The following is a 20,460-nucleotide window of genomic DNA, read 5'->3' as shown; positions in this document are numbered from 1 at the left end:
GCAACTAAGCACATTTAAGTAGAGGACAGGTGACAGCTACACAACAAACAACATGAATTTAGGCAAAAACTGACTTTTATAGAACGCAACCATGTATTAGTACTAATGCTGATGGAACTGTGGCTTCTTCAGAGAATTCTTTTCAAATTCAGTTTTAACTTCTCAAGAAAAAGGTGGCATGAAATGCTCAAGGTAAACGTACACTGAATGTAAGAAGGTGCTACAGGGCCACACTGTACGAATATCTGCTGACAGCTAAGTAGCTTTGGTGTTGCTCTGAGAAACAGCTGATCATCCCAGCCCTACTAGAGGCAATATGCGTTTCTGAAATCTCGCACATGCAGAGCTACCAAAGCCATATGCTCCTTCTGAGGCAAGCACAAACACACATGCTTGTTGAGGCTGCCAAGCACCCACACCATAAACAGGATTAACTCCTTGGCTAAAGCCTAACAAGCGCTACAGCAAAGGCGCACAAACTGCTTTCACAAGAACAGTATCTGTGTAAGCAGTACATTTCAATATTTGATAGAGAACAATCAAACCAAGAAAGCAGCAGTAATAAAGAGGAGAGTCTGTCATTCTCAAGACTGAGCTGACTATCCAAGATGAAATCACACCATTGTCGTCATTCAGCCATACTGCTGCTTCCAGGCCACCTCCCTCGCAAGACGTGATGTTAGTACAAATTAATACTGTCTATACACAGTCCTCAATCTTCCAAAACTATCATCGACATACTTTTTACTACAAGGTAATATACTACAGCTTTAATTTCTGCTAGCTTTTTCTAACATTGTTTTCACTCTTTCTCTCTTCCTTCTGACTAGAACAGCAACCTGAAGATTATCATTTTTCCAAGTGGAGCTTACAAGGATTTCCAAGGACAGCAGACCAACTTACATGGCCCCTCCTTGCTCCTCCCTCACTCTGCTGCTCACACTCACCATTGTGGCAGTGCAACCGAGAGGGCAGCACCACTGTTTGTGCAGCTGCACATACCAGAGAAAGCGAGCCAGGCTAAAACATAACACAGGAAAAAAAAATATCGCTATCTTAACCCAAATCAGTTTGCAGATCCAGTTTACTATAACGACAAATAGTGACAGATATGGTTTAAACCTCATCACTGCAGAAAGAAACACTCAAAGTGTTGGAAACCAATCACTGAAACATACCGGCACAGAGAGTGCAGCAGGGCAGGGACGCTCTGCTAGGGATGGGATTCTTGACATTGGTCTTGTTGTCAAAAGTTGGTACTACGTGAAATGAGACATTCACATTACCAGGGACCTGGCTAGGGACTGTGCTTTGGATTCCCATCTTTTGCACCCACGTCTGGGCACCTGAATTTATGACTATAAGCTCTCTGGTTACTGAAGAAAGGAGTTTGTCTTCTTAACTGCCCAAAGCCAATCTCAGAGATTGCTAAAAACAACTCCTGGTCCTTCCTTCCCTCCTTCAGCTATTAAACACTCCTGACTCTTCCCAACCAAAACTGGATCCAACAGAAAACATCCCTGAAAAGCCAGAACCAACAGCTGTAAGTTTGTAGTCAGTCTTCATTCTCTGAAGTCTCAACAAATGGCACAGCTACTACGAGAAGCACTGGTGTTATCTAGCTTAAGTTGAATACCTGAATTCAGTCAGTGTACCTCTGTCTGAAAGGATCTCTTCACAGTTATGACAAACATTAAATTTAAACTAATTTATTACCTCAGAAAACTTAAGATTTGCTGAAAAACATGCATTTAACCAGAGAATATAGAAAAGCCACTCACTGCACCATCACTTGCATCACACATTGGATACTTCAAGTTCTTTAAACATTCGCTTCAGTCCCACTGCCTATAATACTGCCACTAGTTCATTTACATGATCACCAACCTCTGGATTTGTGTCATAACAAATTCTTAAAATAGTTTAAAATTCAAGGCAGTGGCACTTTTAAAAAAATAAAAAATTATGCATTCCCTGGAAGCGATAATAAAGAACTAGTGCTTTCACTTAGCGCTGGTTGACTAAGTGGAACAGTATGCAGACATCACTCATTCCTCTCCTTGGGAACATGGCCAAATGAAAACATATGATGGGAGTATGGCTGAAGGTGCTGTGTGGGGTGACAGAGTGCAGTGCTAAAACAATAGCTGACTCTGCACATTCAAACTCCTACTTCTAGCTTTTCCCTTGGATAAAATAAAAACACATTTATTAAAGTATCTGTATATTCTGGTTCCAGAAGATCTGTGGCTGACAGAAGGATTCCCAAGTCTCTAGCACTCTTCTTCCTTTGTTGGCACAGGAGGAGATTTTGTTTTTTAATTTGCGGAAAAGCATATTCAGTCAAGTTAAACAGTTTGTGAATCAACACCTAAGCCTGTGGCCTTAGAGATTTATATTCCATTTCCCCAGCTTTGAAATCCCAGCTGTGCTGGGAAGAATATTGATTCATGAGAAGAATAGGAAAATAATAAAAACAAACATAAAAGTGCAGTGCCGTCACGGGCCTACACACACCAAAAAGAGATGGAGTGGAACAAAGATAGCTTCCAACCCCAGAACATCCCATTCAGTGAAAAAAAAAGTGTCCAGACTCCACCAAAATCCCTTTGATGGGAGTGGGAGAAGAGGCTGGTACAGCCCTGTGGGATTCCTCTTTAATGTGGCTTTGTTGCTAAATGCTCACTAGCAGTGGGGTGGGGGAAGTAGTTTAAAGACTGGTGCATCCTGGAGGTAAGCACAGCTGGCATTTCAAGATGGGAGATGATCTTCATTGCCTGTTAGGAAAAGTTTCCGTAAGGAGCATATATAATTTTATTTTTATTTATTTATGCTACTCCAGTAGTGCTTAAGGACATTCCATTGAGTGTCTATACCTTGCTGAACTGTGCCTTATGAAGGACTTAAAAACAGAAGTTATTTGCCTCCAAGGCAAAGAACAGAGGTATACTGGGACGATGAGGCAGAAGACACGTGATGGATGGTTTCCACAGCTTAGGTTATCAGTGGAGGGTGAAGAAAATAATCTCCCCACTTCCTAATTACATTGGAATTAAAAAGGTGACCAGTTTACAAACGAAGAGAAACATCATCTGCCTGGGGTCTTTTTCCTGGAGCTCAGTGTCCTCAAAGGCAGGCCCTACGAGCCCCTCTTGACTACCCTCCTCTTCAGGCCACTGTCCTTCCCTTGGCTGTATGCACACCCTGGTTCATTGTTTTTGGAGACTGCTGGCAGTGGATGGAACCGAAGCTAATGCACACAGAACTGCTGCTAGCAGTTTCCTCTGTTTTGGTGCTACCCTTACCTTCTGATGGCCCATCTCTAACAGCTGAAGCTACATCTGGAAGAAATGAGTGCACACCACACTGCCACAGCACAACAGAGGCAGGGGCAGCCAAAACGGGAGGCTGAGATGCTCAAGATTTGCCCTAGTTATTACTACGCTCCCAGCAGGGGAAGGAAAATACTGGTGCTGAAGCTGTTAACTGCTTGAATACCTCCCCAGAAGTGCTGCTTAGCCTCATTCCCCATGGATGGCTTCAGGTTGACAAAGCTCTCCTTTGTTCTGCAGGCTGGACAGGCTATTCAATGCACTCAGCCAAAATATTTGTGTAATCAACTTCCACAGTACAACCTGGAATTATTTTCACTTGTCATATTTCTTAAAGGCAAAGCACTAGCAAAAATAGATGTCATCTGACAAACCTGGAAGTCTGGAACAACCCCTTCTCCTCCCTCCCCTTCATTACCTTCACGCTCTTCAACGTAGTTTTCCAACACAGCATAAATCAGTGACTTGAGGTACTTCAATCATATTTTGCCGTGTTGTTTTAAAGGGACACTGCTAACTCACTGACTGGCCCTATTTGCTGATCCTGCCTCATGCCATTTGCCTGTCCTTCTCCTCTCTTATCTCCTGGAGTGTTCACCCACCATGTTCCCAGTGCCTTGTAGGAAGAAGCAATGCATCTCAAAAACCCAGTGCCTGCCTTCATTCAGACCTATGGTTAATACCCCTGGTTGGGGAGAGCTGCTGCAGTCATCGAAGAGTTCAACAAAGGAGGAAACAGAAGAGACCCCAAGCATTCCCCTCCCAAAAGCAGAGAAGTCTCACTTCTGTGAAGGACGGAAGGTTCCCCACCAGGCATGCACCAGTGGGGAATATAGCTTACCTCCCCCACCACACCAAGAACAAGCACTAAAGCTAGAGAAATTTGGGAATGGGATGCGTATGTTTCCATCCTCTCCTATCCTCCCCATAGTTATCTAAACTCACTTCTAATGGGTCAGTCAACTTTGAGTAATAGCTTTCTGCTGCAGCTTAAAGACCCATATTTCAAGAATAGTGAACCCAGAAAGGAAGTCAACAGTGATAAGAGTTGATATTTTGATATTTTCCATATGTAGCAAGAATATATATATATGTTTTAAAAAAGCACAAATTATTTCACAGAGTTCAGGAGGCCTTTAAAACAAACCCATCCTCCAAACGCTAAAGAGAAACAGTTGGCAAGAAACTGATTCAACAATAAAATAAGAGGGGTTAGTTTGCACTGGAGGCAAAAATTCATATTAAAACCACACATTGCTACACTACTTACTACAACTACTACTAATAATTGTTTAAACTATATTATAAACTCTGAAGCCTATTATATAAAAATCTCATCCTTAGTCATGAACAACCCCTCCCCCTCACCCCCAATTCCTAATACTGCAAGCATTTCATAGCATACTGTATGTTTACGTCCTATTCTTATACTTTTATAGTGACAACAGAGCAGGGGTTACTTGTCAGAGGCTGCTTTTTGACACCATTACATATATATGCTCCCCAAATAATACATGCAGTATTCTTTTGAGTACCCTCAAAGTATGCTTGAAGTTTATTCTGTTCTCATTTCAGCTCCTGAAAAATATTTGTTCATCTAATACCAAATGTCAAACGAACCCTTACTAAAATCAAAGAGTATTAAAAAAGTACAAACACCAGCTAGTAGGATAAAAACAAAAGCTTGCCTGCTTAGAGAAATAAAGAAAATGTGAAAAGTAATCTAAAAGTGGGACAGCACTGTGTCATGTAGAGACATCTCAGGAAGTTTAAAACAGACCAACTGAGATGCTTCAGGGAATATAAGCAGACAAGCACAGTCTTCTAATTAGACTAGCTCGCTGTGATACTCAACAGGACCACTTAGTTGAGCCTGAGTCCTGAACCCATACAACTGTGTTGTGTCCACTGTCCAGAATCGCTCATTCAGCACATGCTTGGATGTTACTTGACAACACGGTACAAATGTATAAACATATCTCAGGATTCATAAAAAAGGGAAAAGTCTGATCCTCAGCTTTTTACTTGTATTTGACAGATAGAGGGAAAAAAAAACACCTTTCTCGTTCTTCTCACATGATATACATTTGTAAACACCTTTCAGCCTTTGTTTTCAGATGCATTCGGAAATTACAAAAAGCACTGCAAATAGATATATGTCATTTGGAACAAATCCAAAGAGCACTCAGTTGTCCTGGGCTACCCTGTAATTAGAAGGCACACTGACTATCAGTAATATAGCTTGCTGCAACCTTTGGTCTGACTAGTAGAAAGAGTTCTAAAACAGTTTCATACGTAAGGGAGTTGGAATTTTGTTTCTGAATACTGAGGGTAATGTTTTCTTCAAAACATCAAAATGTTGAATGAATCTTTTGCGGCTTCTACCTTTTCCTACAGTGGTCTGTGCTGCTGGGAGTTGTTCTAATTATAGACAGTTTTGGAAGTAAATTCTGATGAATTTTTCCAGCCTGAAGAAAATGAGACGTGTAGACATCAAAGGACTGAATGGAGATGTGGATTAAAGGGAAGAATGGAGGAATCTCCAAAGACAGAGATACGAATGAAGGGGAAGAATGAAGGGAAAGAGAAAAACCCACAAACCCCAAACTTGAGGCAACTGAGACTTGAAAGTATTCAAGCAACTTGATAAATCTTTTTTCAGCAGTTCCAGCAGTTGCTACAAAGACAAGGGACAAAACTACGTCCTTGCACTTAGACCCCCTTTTAGGCATAATGACAGGAGAAACCATGTGTCTGAATCCCATCTCTCTTTTGTTTCTTGACTTTTCTTTCATGGATACCCCCCTTTGAACACTAGAATTCAGCCCCCAAAACGGCTGCATCAAAAAACCCTATTACAACCATAATTAACATCTGGTTTTCCTTCATGTTTCTATGAGCATAGTGAGTAAATGACCTACCATACCTTACAAATGACAGAACTTGTATTTCACTCCCCTGCCTCCAAGTTGCTTCAATCCCCATCCTTTGCCCAGTAAGAATGAAACAGAAGCCCGAAATTGATATTTTAGTATTTTTGTTGGCCCGAATTTATTTTTTCCCCATTACTTTAAGATTTTTATATGTTTTTATAAAATCCCTTCAACATGTTTTGAGGCTTATACTATTTGTTTTAAGTTACAGGATATTAAGATGATGTAAAGGTGTGATTCATTCCCTCTGTGCTACAATCACACTGCTTATGCAATACAGCACAAGAAGATGTGCTTGGGAAGGACATTAAAGTAGAAATCAATCTCATTGTATTCCTTCAGAGAGGCAGTGACCAGCCTTACCAATCCTTTCTACTCGTTCATACCACAAGATTCTTAGTTATATACAATATAGTAACTTCAGAGCTTAAATATGGGATTCATCAAATGCTTGTGTGCTATCTCTGTAACACAAATGTTCCCTGGGGAAAACTACTACATGTGTTTCTGAAATAAACTTCTTTTTTTTTTCATTTTATTATGCAAAAAGCATAAAATGATATCTTTACTTTCCAGAGCATCTCAATTCAAGACAAACTGAGAAAGGAATATTCATTGTTTGGCTGTAAAAATGTTCCATGGACAAAAAGGCTGGAACAGATGCCATAGCACTTACATTCCCAAGGTACTGCCGTCAATTATGTGAAGGCAGTATTTAACACTAACAGGAGCTGGCTGGATTACTGACATTTGGGAAAACAGTGTGGGAGGTGAAAAGAAGAAATAAAATGGGTACAATTGATACCAGGTACGTATCAGGGAGGAGATAGACTGAAAGACAACAAGTAGGACACATCTACCTCAGGCTGAACTTTTTTCTGGCAAGAAGAATCAAAATAGGAACTTTCAGCCATTTAAAAGAATGAAGCTAAGGTTCTGCTGTTAAGAAATAGCACTCAAACTTTTTTTTTTCTAAAAGAAACTTAAGCAGCACTGTCAAGTGGGGAACAAGATCTGAAATTTGACAAGGGCTGCGTTGGTGCCAGAGAAGTCTATTTTGCTGTCCAAATTTTAACCCACCCACCTTCGGATAGTCGGGAAGGTCCCAAGAAATTGTTTATGCAATTTCCCTGGCAGTATGTCCCTCCAAATGTTCAGCCTGTACGTATGGTGGTACTCCAGCTCAGTGCTTTCAGGGGCCACACAGCCCTTCTTTGCAAGCTGCTCCTCCTGACAGGCTCACCTTGCCGTGACGTGACCTTGCAGACGACTGCAATAACAAAGCTTCTAAGACACGGAAAAAGAGTCACCATCTCCAGCAGAGATAGGATTGAAACTTGGACCAAACTATCCTTTGTTAGGTTATCTAACAGCTAAGCATATTAAACACAAAGCCTGACCAAGGATCAGAGAAACAATGATAGGTGGAGGAACCCTAATGATGTAATCAGTGAAAAAACCTAATCAGTGGTAATTACAACACACTGAATCGGTTGTTTCCTAAGACCATCCAAGCAGTAGGATGAGACCATTGTCCCTGGTGAGAAATCCACCAAGATGAGTCAACAGGAAGACACTTTCCTCAGAAAACTTTACAAACTAAAGAGGTGACAAGTACAGAACTCATTATGGGATGCAGCAAGAGCTGTATTTTGGGACCATGTAAAACTTTTTTTTTTTTTTTTTTAAACAAATGGGAGATTTTTGAAGGGGAAAGGAAATAATTAAGGCCAATTGGAGAAGAACAGCTGTAGAAAAAGGATAGAGGGAATAAAGTGCTGGTTGAATGTTAAGGGTGGCTGATCAGCAGCTCTTGTCTGACTGAGCCCTGTGCTTGATCAGCACAGTCGGTCCCCTACCCTGTGTAAATCTGATTTCTGGCTGCTTTCAGCATGGCCTTGCTGTGTGCTCTGCACATGCAGGTGTGAACACCGCAGGCAGGAGCAGAGGTCTGCGTGCCAGCAGCTGGGTGAGCCACGGCCTCAGGGCTCCTGGGTGCTGCTGCCAGTGACTGGAGCAGGGCAGGGGGCCACTGCTGGACAGGCTGAGGGCCCAAGGCCCACAGCAGGAGTGACCCATGCATTGTGGGGCCACGCTGCAGTAGCAGACTCCAATCCTGATCAGTGGGAGAGGAGGAGCAGAATCAGGCCACCCATGCTGTGGGCATGCAGCTGAGTGCTGGTAGAGACAGAGCTTTCTCTCTGTGTTAACTTCCATGCCTGGACAGATGTGCAGTGCACCCATGCTATCTCTAACACCTTTCTCTTGTAGGCAGTGAATGTTTCAGAGAGCCACAAATCGGTGCAATACCTATGACCGTGAGACAGTAACTGTATTTCATTTTACATGATTGTCAGGAGAAGCTTCATGACTTGTATCTTTGTGAAGTCTCCTACAACAGTTTGTAGGTGTTTCAGCTACAGATATATTTTTATGCTAAACATGACCTTATCAAAAATATTCAATGCACTAAGTAATAAGCACTACCAGTAAGTATCCTGCACTACTGATTAGACAAGCAACAAAGATCGCTTGCTCTCTCCAGGTTTTATGATTTTAAGTCAAGCCCCTTTCCAAGTATGCTAGATAACTTTGTTGCAACATTCCTCTCATTTTAAATCCAAAACTGATGTAGCAAGCATTCATAAAAGAAAAAAAAAAAAAATCTTACCTCCAAGCTGTAGAGATATTTGAAACTGTTTTTCTGATTGGCTGCCTTTTCCACAGCTTGAGCTAGTTTTACTGCTCCTCTACCACCATCCGACCAGTGATTGCAGGGTACAGCATCAAAAGCTCCAGACTGCTTTGCAATCTCACACACCAGATCAATCTCAGCAGGAGAGTCAGTTCTGCCAACCAAACAATTCTGGTTTGTTTAATTAGTTCTATTTTATAATCTTATACATTTAGCCTTACTCTACATCAGTAGTTTTTATGTAAAGTTGACATATGCATAGCACATTTACATGCAGCATGTATACTTGCATTTCAAGGACACTTTTAATAATTACTATAACTAATTAACATGGACATTAATATTTCCATAACATTATATACTTTTTGTAGCTTTAAAACCTTAAGAACAAGCTAAGGATTTAAAGGATATTCATAATGGAGAAAAAAAATTAAAAGTTCTTCAATACTTCTCCTTTTCTTCATGCCCAAACTGTTTAATTTATAAATCAAGAAGAAGTGTGAAATTTGATCTGTGAATTTACTCACAAAAGTAACAAACGAACAGACTTACTTGAAGACATTTAGAGCAACCACAACAGGAACTCCAAAGAGCTGAGTAATTTGAATCTGTTTCTGTAGATTACAGCAGCCATCAGCTACCAGCTGGAGGTTCTACACAATTAAATAAAAATTAATGGAAATGGTCAGATACATCAAGCCTGCTCCTGCCAAATGGAATGTTTTAATGGGATTTTCCATAAATTAAACTGAACATAAACAGTGCTGATCATGACAGTTACGGGCAAGTAAAATGTTTCCAGACAAAACATTTTGGTAGTTATTAATTCTTATTTAAATTAATAAGCAACAGACATATTTAAGTGATTACGCAGTGTCCAAAATTTGTACATGAATGCATCGCTCTTTTCCAGGACATGAGAAGACAGTGCAGCTGATGACTGGCTGCCAGTCAATACAAAGGATACCAAAAAGGGTCTGTGGGCAGGTTCACACAAAACACTGGCAGCCCTGTTGCCTGTTCCCCTTTCCCTCCTACTCTGATCAGTGGCTTCCTTGAAGGAGATACCTTCAGATAGTAATACAACAGACACATGTTGCCCCCAAAACTGGGGTGGATGGCAGATCATTTTTCTCCTCAGCTACTCTGGTCTCTTTGTGCTCATGTCCTCTCATTCTCAGAGGACAAATCAATCCATGGGCATAGGAGACACCTTAAACCTCTTTCATATTCAAATGCAGGAAGAATGGACTAGGATCACAGTCCTTTGTGCAATGCCACAGAAACTCATCAATAATGGAAATCCTGCTAAGGTACTCACACTTCCCACTGACTTCAGAAGTATTAGACCCACAGAGATGTAGTTTATAAGACTTACACACGTGGGAGACTTCAAAATATAGAGGGTATCACACAACACATCCACTCACTACTTAAGTCAGATATGTACACCTATATATTCATCAGTAAACACAGTTCGGAAAATTTACTACCTCTGAGTTTCTGAAGTGTGCTATTTAATTGATGACGTTAGATACATATTCTAATCTATGCATGTGTCCCAGATAAAAGCACATTACTAGATTTCCTTATTTACTCTATTACTTCAAACTTTGTAGGGCTTGTCTTAATTGCAATAACACACATATCCTTAGCCTGATATAATCAAAAGACTTAAAGTGGCTGTTTGAATTTGTATTCAACCTAAAGGTGATCTGATTGTAAAACTATCAAAATACCAGAGGACAGCAAAGAGACAAAGAAAACAAACTTGAAGAATCTACTTTTGTTTGAAGAATGACATCCAATTCCAGATTAAGCCTGCTGTTTAATGAACAGGTTAAGCTGTCACGAATTGCAGGGAGTGTCTTTGACCCCTGCACCACTACTCTGCCCTTGTGCTGCCATGAATGCCAGAAACGCTTGAGAGGCTATATGACAGACTTGAATGAAGAGCTGATCAGTCTGAAAACTTACTGATCCTCGAAAATTTACTGAAAAGTTATTTTTCAGCTGATTTAGTTTCTCAGTACAATCTACCATACAGTGACACACATAGCACACGCAGGAGGGATAACCATCAAGTGGTTTTTAAACAAAAACTCCTCCTAAAGTTTTGTAATAGCTCCTCTTACCTCTTCTGTGTATTCCTTCTTCAGGGGTGCACCAGCAGTTACCTGGAATAATAATCAGTCATCACAGATTTAACACTTGTCATGATCCTAAGTAGTCAGAAGTGCAGTTTTGCTTGTTTTCTATACTGCCTGGCAGTACAAATATGGCACAAAAAAATCATAGGGTGATTGCAGCCTCTATTTTGTAAGTTACACCGATGCAAGGAGAGTAGCAACACTTCCCACTGTATCTGAGCAGCAGGACACAGGTAGTTACTCAGCAACTTGTTGTAAAACATTTATTAGAGAATGTAATCAGACTCTGTTCTACATGTTTAATGATGCACCAGCAGTGCAAAGACAGTGGAAAGCAACCTCCAACAGTTGGCTGAAGGAACAGCTCTGACAGATAAACAGAAGACAATCATCATCTTTGGGTGCTCTGTAATTATTGCCCATGGCAAGCAATTTCATGCAAGTAACTTCCTCTGCTGGAAAGAAAAAAGGTATGGCAGAGTATGACTGGGGTACTATACTGAGCCTCCCAGGACCAAATATATCAATCTCAGGTACTGGACTTGGTGACTTTTCTCCTAGGCATTGGTCTTGGTTCATTTTATAGCTAGATCCCCATAAAAGTATCTGGCATTCAGTGTGGCTCTGATGTATTACATGACCAAATGAAAGCTCTATACTTGCTAAAGACACAACTCAGACAGAAATAGAGACTGCTATGAGGACGTATTCAAGTGGTATATTTGCTAGATTGAATGATAAAGTACATGACAGGATACCAGCCTGACATACAAGAAAGAATGTTATTAAAAATAAAGGAAACTTGCATTAGAAGTGGACTAAAATGATACAAAGTTATATAATTATGTCAAACTGAAAGACTGAAAATGGAAAAAGCTCAGCTCTACGAGATGATTTGCTGTAAAGACCACCATGCAGTCCAAAATTTTGTGGCTGTGGAAACAGCTCTGGTATTTTCATCCAGTAAGACTGTTTCCCTGGCAGCACCACTCTCTTGCATGCTGCCGGACAAAAGAAAGTGTTTTAAGGAGTTTAGTGTCTGTCTGCTTGGCTAGCAGAGTCCAGTCTGATTGTATGACTGAGGAATACTTCTAGAATCAGTTATCTATACAAGTGTCTTCTTGGCTTAAATAGCAAAAAGTGATATACTTTTGGTACACTGAGAAAACACTTGCACACCTGTACCAATTACCTTTGCGTCCCTGAGGGAATTAACCTGAGTAGACTAAAAGGACAGAAGGAGTTCCCATTATTGCAGTGAAAGAAATCTCAAAACTTTCATAAACAATGTTCCCTACTTCCGCTCACATACTGCAGCATGAACTTTCTTCTCTGTCCTCCTCAGCTGCCAACTTTCCCAGCTTGTGACTACTTCAGTGCACTCAGATATGCTATTTCAAAATGCAGGGAAAAGAAAATACATACATTTCATAGCTTTTTTTCTTTCCTCCATACAAGCAAACTTCCCTCCCTCACAAGATTTAGTGCTTCTTCAGAGCTCTTTCAGTCCTCTTCTTTCATTTGTGCCTTTGCATTTCTGCATTGCTTTTGGAGCTAACAACTATATGATGAGTTAACTCAGAGATGGTATCTAAATATTGTTCCAAAAGCTACCCCCATTGTTTCTTAAACCAAGATATTTTACTTATTTCAAACTTCAGCAACAATTTCATTTTCCAAGAAAGGTGCAAAAACTTACATTTGGCCCACCTCCATGCATCTTCAAAGCCCTCACTGTAGCAACAAGTACAACCACACTGGGAACCAAGCCAGAGGCTCTGCATTTGATGTTGAAGAATTTCTCCATCCCAATGTCAGCACCAAAGCCAGCTTCAGTCACTGTTAAACATTAAAAAACAAAACAAAACAAAACCACACATAAAACATGCTTTCGGTTAAACACTGGGGGATACTTCTACTTTACCATACAGTGCTTTTAAATATACACCAGTACTCAGTTTTGAATGAACTTTCAAATAGAGGTCTATTTACATTACTGAGTCTGATTAAAAAACTATTCCCAACTCAGAAATAAATTCTCTTATTCCTGATACGTACAATATGTCATCAAAAGTAGTCATATGGGGGGAAAAAAAAAAAATAAGCAATCCAAATGAGTTGGAATCAAAGTCTTTTACAAACATCTAGTCTTCCAAAATAGATATTTCTGTATAATTAGATTGATTTAAAATGTTTGAAAATTCTTACAGATGTAAGACTTCCTTACGTTATTCCTTCTCCCTCGATTGCACTGAAGATACGCTTTCTTCACAACTATCATATCTAAATTCCCCTACGTCTGCAGAACTTTTGGTCATCTCTTGCTTTTGTGGCGCAGATGTTTAATTATAAACACAAGCCAGCATCTACAGTCACATCTCAGTCTCGAAGATGCTACTGAAAAGTGAAATCTTTTACAGGACTTCACACGAAAGAGCTGTCAGACATTAATGTAGTATGACACAGGAAAAAAATCTGTGCAGAATTAAGATATGCCAGTATTTCTAGTAGAAGTACAGATAAAAGAGAAGGTAATCTGTATTAAATGACAATGTCTTTGGAGATAATTTGCTCTGGTTTGTCAAGTATCAATTACTTCAATTGCCTCTTTTAAAATCCAAAGAATTTCTTATTAGGAAAACATAAGCACATTGCAATTCAGAAATTCAAGGGATTAAAACTATTGGCTGAAAATTTGCCCACGTAACTATTTTCCACCAGAACACCCTGAAAGGTGGGATCAAAGCATGGCTCGGGAAGATGGGAAGGGACTTCCAGGCAGACAAGCCAGGGTGGTAAAATAGCCCTCTCTAGAGGTTTCTGGACTTGATTCCAAGCAGGGCTGGTAGTGTGCCCCCATAATCCCAAGCAGCTTGCAAAACCTAGCAAATTCCTTTTCAGTCTCCGCCCCTTGCCAGCAGTTTTGACTCTCAAGCTTTGAAGGTGATCACAAGGAGCTGCCTGAACACTTAGGGGCTGGAAGCCTTCGGTGGGTTCAAGGAGTATGAGGAGCAGCTTCCAGATCAGCTCTTGCTTCTGTGGGAGAAAGTCCCTCTCGGTTGGCAGCTGACGGACTTTAGGAAGTCTCAGCCTTTGTGCATTTGTCCTCACTCCCCTGGCCCCCTTCCACCCCTTTCGCCTGGCACAGGCTGAAACAATCGCCTGCACGGCTTGCTCCGAGGGAGGAAATGGCTGCTGGGGCTGGGGGAGGAAGCAAGAGCCAGCAAACAGGGCAGTGGGCATGGCAGGGAGCAGAAACCTCTTGAGATAGTAACTTGACAAGTGTCGTCATTAACGTTCCCCAACATCACTGTAATAAGTGTATTATCTTTCTTTTTAATATTCCTGAGAAAAAAGATATCAAACATGGAAGCAACAACAAGAAAAAAAGGGGGCGGGGGGGGGGGGTTACACAAACACAATGATTCACAGGAACAAAGCTAACATCAGGACATGTCATATTAAAAGCAGAGCCAGCGATCACGTCTACTTTCCAGTAACCCCCATTCTTCTCCTCCAGCCTCTTACGTGGCTCAGGGTGATGAATGAGAACTCTGTCAGGAATACATAAGCACGATCAATCTTTAATATAAACAACAGATAAACTACCAAGTACTTGAGAGGGTGGGAAAATAATTTGTCTCTTACGAAGGTTGCCAGCATATATACATAGCAGTCTCCTAACGTTTCCAAACAAAGTTTCCAGGGACTTAATCCTTTTCATGCCAAGCTTTTCCAAGGGTCAATTTTCCTTTGACTTTGGATCCCTCTTTCTCTACCTTTCAGCGAGCAAAAAGCAGAGATTTCAGCCCTCCAACAAGTGCAGGAATTGCACACGCAGCACTTCAGGGCTCTGGGGAGGTGCTAGACTGCCTTCGCACAGCCTAAAAAGCCAGGGCAAACACCCAGACGCTTATCCGTTTAGCTGTGCATATTCCTCTCTATTCTCTGCCATGCTTTCCTTTGATATGGGGGGCAAAATGCAGACTTGCCTGAACTCAATGCATATGTGAACAGCCCAAACCCTGTATCAACATCAGAAAAGTGAACAAAACACGTGTGTTCAGCGAAGTGACTGCTACGACACAGAGAACAGGTTTACTCAGTTTCGAGAGGAATATCGGTGCTTTCTCAAACGTGAGGAAGGAAACAGGATGCAGTACAAAAGCTGCCTGGATGAAAGTCCCTAAGTCCATTTTATTTCCTCTGAGGAATAGAGAGAAGATGGAGTAATATGCCAAGCTATTATATTTTAAAATCTTTGTGCTGAAACACTTAATACAATTAGTTTCAGATTGTTTCCTGCTTCCAAATTAAAGTGCCAAAGAAAAACAAATACAGACCATGAATGGGAAGTTTCAAGCTAGTCGACATTCAGAGATTATGAGATAAAACAGCTAATCACTTTAAATGAAAGAACAGGAATGCAAAGTAATACGTGTTGTTCTATTTCGGTTATCATTTCTTGTATATGATTTGTCAACAGAAGGTAATTACAGCTTATGAGCGAACCAATGAAGATTTCAGGAACAAACGTCTACCTAAGCATGGATGTGGTCGGCTGCACCTCAGCTGAAGGAAGGGAAGTTTATGATGCAACTACTACTGCATGATTAAACAGTCTCTTTTTATTTTTTAACTGCTTTTAAGAACAACACTCTCTTCCACGCACTTCTCTTAGTCTTAGACTAGGAGATGCGCTCTTAACTAAGAGTGTGGTTATCTCAGCAACAGCAGTGGCTGAATTCTCCATCTGGAGACCCCCTCGTGCCCTCTGCAATACACCCCAGCTACCCAACATCAGCACCCCACTACCCTGACCCCTGTGGTCCCCCTGAATATCTGCTGCCCAGGCTGCTGCCCTGCAAGCAGGTGGGAGGCTTGTAATAGACACCAGGATGCTGGCATGACGTTAACTGCTTGCTTTGATTTCTTGGCCACAAGCACAGTGGTTGTGATGAAAGTAAAGAGGTAAATGATTTACCTTCAGCAAGCTTACGTATTTGCACTTCACTGCTAGCCTCAGAGTGCAATCTGAAGGCAACATATCCCACCTAGGTCAGGGCTGTTACAGCCCCAGGTCTTGCTTTCTGCTCCACATCTCCTTGCACTTCTAAGACTGGACAATGATCTAGACAGGTACTAAAAGATTATTTTCTGAGCATAATTTTCAGACTATACAGCTCTCCACACTGTCTCACTACATGGTCATATAAAGTGCAAAACCTAATTACAGAATCACAGAACGGCTGAAGTGGGAAGGGGCCTCTGAAGATCATCTGGTCCAACCCCCCTGCCAGCAGGATCACCTAGAGCACACTGCGCAGGATGGCATCCAGGCGGGTTTTGAATAGCTCCAGAGAAGGAGACTCCACAGCCTCTCTGGGCAACCTGTGTCAGTGCTCTGCCACCCTCACAGTAAAGAAGTGCCCCCTCATATTCAGCCGGACCTTCCTAATTCTACAACTAGAATTTTCTAGTTTTAGACTTCAAATTAGTAGTGTTAGTACTACTTAGTACTTAGTACTTAGTTAGTTACTACTTAGTAGTAGTCTAATTTTCTACAATGAAAATTAAAAATTAAAATTATGTGTATCAGCAGTGCACTGCCAGTACATTAATTTTAATAATGGCCTACAGGTCAAATCTAGCAATTAATATACACACACATCAGAAATTAATTCAATCAAAATGCTTCAGTAAGTTCAACTTTTTCGTAACGGAAGACCCATGTGAGGGTGACCAAAAACTAAGCTCATTCTCACACACCAGGGTAACTTAGGGAATCTTATTTCAAAGTAGCAGTAGGCAAAACATTGCTACAGGGCTTTCTACAGGTCATTTACACAATATCTACTTGACTGAGTTCGACTACCAAAATAACCAATAAACTATAGCTTTCTTTCAGAGCACAAACCTGAAACATCCAAATTAGGTTGAAAACAAAAGGGGGAGAGGAGGAGTGAAAGCTCATAAATGTGAAATTAAGCAAGAGAGATAATAGGAAGCTTGTCAGGCTGTATAAAGTCAGAGCAAGGATTTTCCCTCTGCGCAATTGATGCCACTTGCTGAAGTCTCTAATTCCTCTTTAGGGTTCAGGCAAATGAACAAATCACTCTAATGGTTTTGTTTCTTGTTTGCCATTTCCACAGCCTTTTGATGGAATTATGCCTTGCCAAGCACATCTCGGAATATTTTATCACCTATGTATGACAACAGCTTAAACAGTCAGTGTCATGGCTTAAGCATCTAATCAGATTTCACAGTCATGCTTAATACGAAATGTAATTTTTTCTCCACCTAAAAATGCATCTATCATGCTATAACTGCATAAAGTAGTTCCATGTTAGGCTCACATTTACATACTGCTTAAACCCCATACTGAAAGTGATTTTTTCTAAAAAAGATACTTCACTAACAAAGTAATTTCATGTACACTGAGGCTAATTCCTACTGTAAGTAGCTTCTCCCTAGTCAGCACTTTCTATCAACAAATCAATGTCAAAACAAAATGCTTGCACCACAACGGGCCAAGTCAGATGCATACACATTAGGTGAAGCTTTGGGACAAGAATTGTGAGCTTGGATTCCTGAACAATGTAAAAGGAAATGGAAACTCTGAGCTGCGAGCTGCCATTTACTCCCCACATGTAAACATATCTGTTCTGGTGCAGCTGTCTGCTGGTAAACTCAGGAAAAGAAGAGTTCAAAGTCACAGAAGCACATGAACTGTGAACCTGGATCTCAAGGCATGCTAGCTGTAGAGTACTGATATGTTCTTGTTTAAGTGAAAAATATCAAGGTGCACAACCGCCAAGATAAACTAGGATGATCAGTGAACAGGATATCATATTTTTGTTAGTATAGCTAGGGATGAATAAGCCAGATGTTTGTCCATACTGACTGGCAATTCATCTGATGTGAACTTCCATTATTATGACTGATTTTGGAATGGAACAGATTTTTATTTTTTTCCCCTCCTTTTTTCCTCTTTCTCCCCCCCCCCCCCCCCCTCCCCCCCCCCAGCAGGAGATGGAGTTTTCCTGTTCATTTTTTCTTCTGATGCACTGTCAGATAGCATGCAACAACAGCTGGACACAAAAAGTCCAGCACAGTAGAAAACTACATGCAAGTATATTAAGGATGAGCATTTTTCACACCATGAAGAAAATAGCTTCAATTGTCTCTGAAAGTTATATGCTGTTGTCTCTCTCTGTGTCTCAGTGAGTTTTATGAGAGAAGGGAATAGGAAAAATATTTGCCATTAGTTCGGCAGAACAAAGCTCACTGAGGGTAACAGGTACTTTTCATCCAGTGCTAAAGAAAGATGCCAGGGCAGCGTGTGCTCTGCAGAGGTAAGGGCACTGAGAATGTCTCCAGACTGATCACCAATACAGATCTTAGACTGAACCAGCAGATATGGAAGTTTTGGCATCTTAGGTCAAAACCATCACTAGTGGGTTTTCTTTAGGAAGAAGACCTGAGAAAAAGACATTCTGTTCTCAGAAAGCAAATAAAAAGACACTGAAGTCACATTCAATATTAGATTACTATTCACTTGAGACTTTGTGTAGACACCACTGCAAAGGTACACAGACCCACCTGCAGAAGCACCCCCAGCGAGAGATGCTATAAATGCCCAGCTCCTGCCTCCACAGTTACCTGCAAGCTGCAATACTCAGCGCTCCAGCAACCAAGACCTCTGCTGATAAAAATTTCTTTGGAGTAAAAAAAAATAAAAAATCTGTAAATTTTCAAATTCTCCACATAGAGAAAATGCATCAGCTGAAAAAAAGATTCGTATTCAAGTGCTCTGCCATACTACCTCATGACAGGAGCAGTTTGATTCACGTGGCCTCCCTCCAAAGGACCGACTTTTCACATGGCCACGAGTCTTGTGTCGCTCCCTCCTGAGAGGAGCAGGGGGCTTGGCTCCAGGAACATACTTCAGCTAAGTGCCAATTCCCTTCAGACCCCCTAATAAGCTATTTCAAGCTTTTGCTCAGAAACATCTATTTTTACCAAAAAAAGCTAGATTTTGCCATTTAAACGCAAGACAGTATTTAATGGGAAACTCAAGGTTATAGGCTAACCTCTTGCAGTTAGTCACTTTAAAAACCAATTGCTGTTAACAGCCAGTATTTTCTAAGTGTATCCCGTACATTAACCAAGCAAATATGCACAATGACTTGTGCAGATTATTCCCAGACGATAGACAGAAGACTAACAAAAAGTTCACTTTGTTTTCTACAGTCCAGATTGAAGAAGATAATTCTTAAATCTTGATTCTCTTGCAATTAAGAATACAATTCCTCTTTGTGTATTTTACAGGCCTGCTTACATACGTATGCTGCATATGTTGGATTTGAAATTCAGGGGGCATAAAATCTAACTGCACAACCCAGGAGCTGGCAGGAGTGGCACTGTGTGACAGAAAGCACGCTCTGTGCATCTTTCCCGCTCTGCTTGCCTCCTCCCTCTCTTGAAAATACACAGAAGTGCAGCTGCAGTGATTCCTGCCCACAAAGCACCAATTTAGGACATGGTTTGACACTATGGTTGAACCAACTGTGTGCCCTGCCTTGCTGAAAGGGGGCATTCCTGCTCCCTTTTAATTCTATCACCCTTCTCCCCTGCTCCATCCCTCCCCCCCCACTGCCCAGACTTCCGCCAGGCTTTTGGTATGCATCTAATTGGAAGGTAAACTGTTGTAATTTGCTAACCAAAAAAAAACAAACAACAAACCAAACAAAAACAGAACATTTTTTTCCACTGGGTTAGACTTAAATCAGCTCTTGTGAGACCAGACAAGTGTCTGTGTCAAACAAGCAGCAGAAGCAGAGGAAAGAAGGGAGAAAAAACCCCGTCTCAACAGTGCCAAAATGTTAATTCATTACTAGTCACCTTGTCAAACCATACTCTAATATCTTGAATTTAAAATTTGATGAGTTCTCACAGCTCACTAGTAAGGAGCTCATTATTTGGATTTATTACTAGAAATAAAAATTAAAAAAAAAAAAGTTGAAGATGTCTTATAATCCACAAACAATTAATTCCGTAGAAGTATAGAGAGCTGCATGGGGCTTCATGGGCTACATGTTTCTCTGAGTCCCTCTGCTAAGTCTGGTGGGTTTTACGCCCCCTTGTTCTTACCTCCTGGGTCCTACAGTCAGGTATAAGGTCATTACTCGCAGGCTAAGCGTTGGGTCCTGCACAAGTGCTATGTAATGGATAGCTGAATACATTAGCCAAATTTAAACAGTTCTTTTCTAACCGCCTTCATTTATAACGGTCTCGAAAGTTACAATATGACCCTGAAAGAAATCAAACAAAAGGACTGATTTTTAGAT

At 40.9% G+C, this 20,460-nt stretch overlaps 1 protein-coding gene across 3 annotated transcripts in view; it reads right to left on the bottom strand.

Moving 5' to 3' along the window:
• The window catches only part of MTHFD1L (methylenetetrahydrofolate dehydrogenase (NADP+ dependent) 1 like), a 152,450-nt gene that overhangs the window by 56,094 nt on the left and 75,896 nt on the right, over positions 1-20,460 (bottom strand). For all 3 annotated transcript variants that reach the window (XM_066994190.1, XM_048076933.2, XM_048076935.2), the window contains 4 exons: positions 12,810-12,949; positions 11,096-11,137; positions 9,513-9,613; positions 8,937-9,114 (listed from right to left, as the gene is read on the bottom strand). In XM_066994190.1, the coding sequence (XP_066850291.1) occupies positions 8,937-9,114; positions 9,513-9,613; positions 11,096-11,137; positions 12,810-12,949 (461 nt within the window). The remainder of the gene's footprint in view (positions 1-8,936; positions 9,115-9,512; positions 9,614-11,095; positions 11,138-12,809; positions 12,950-20,460) is intronic.

The sequence above is a fragment of the Anser cygnoides genome, chromosome 3, assembly GCF_040182565.1.
Source record: "Anser cygnoides isolate HZ-2024a breed goose chromosome 3, Taihu_goose_T2T_genome, whole genome shotgun sequence".
NCBI classification, from domain to species: domain Eukaryota; kingdom Metazoa; phylum Chordata; class Aves; order Anseriformes; family Anatidae; genus Anser; species Anser cygnoides.
Note: the sequence above shows the minus strand (reverse complement) of the source record. Positions and strands in the feature narration are given on the sequence as shown.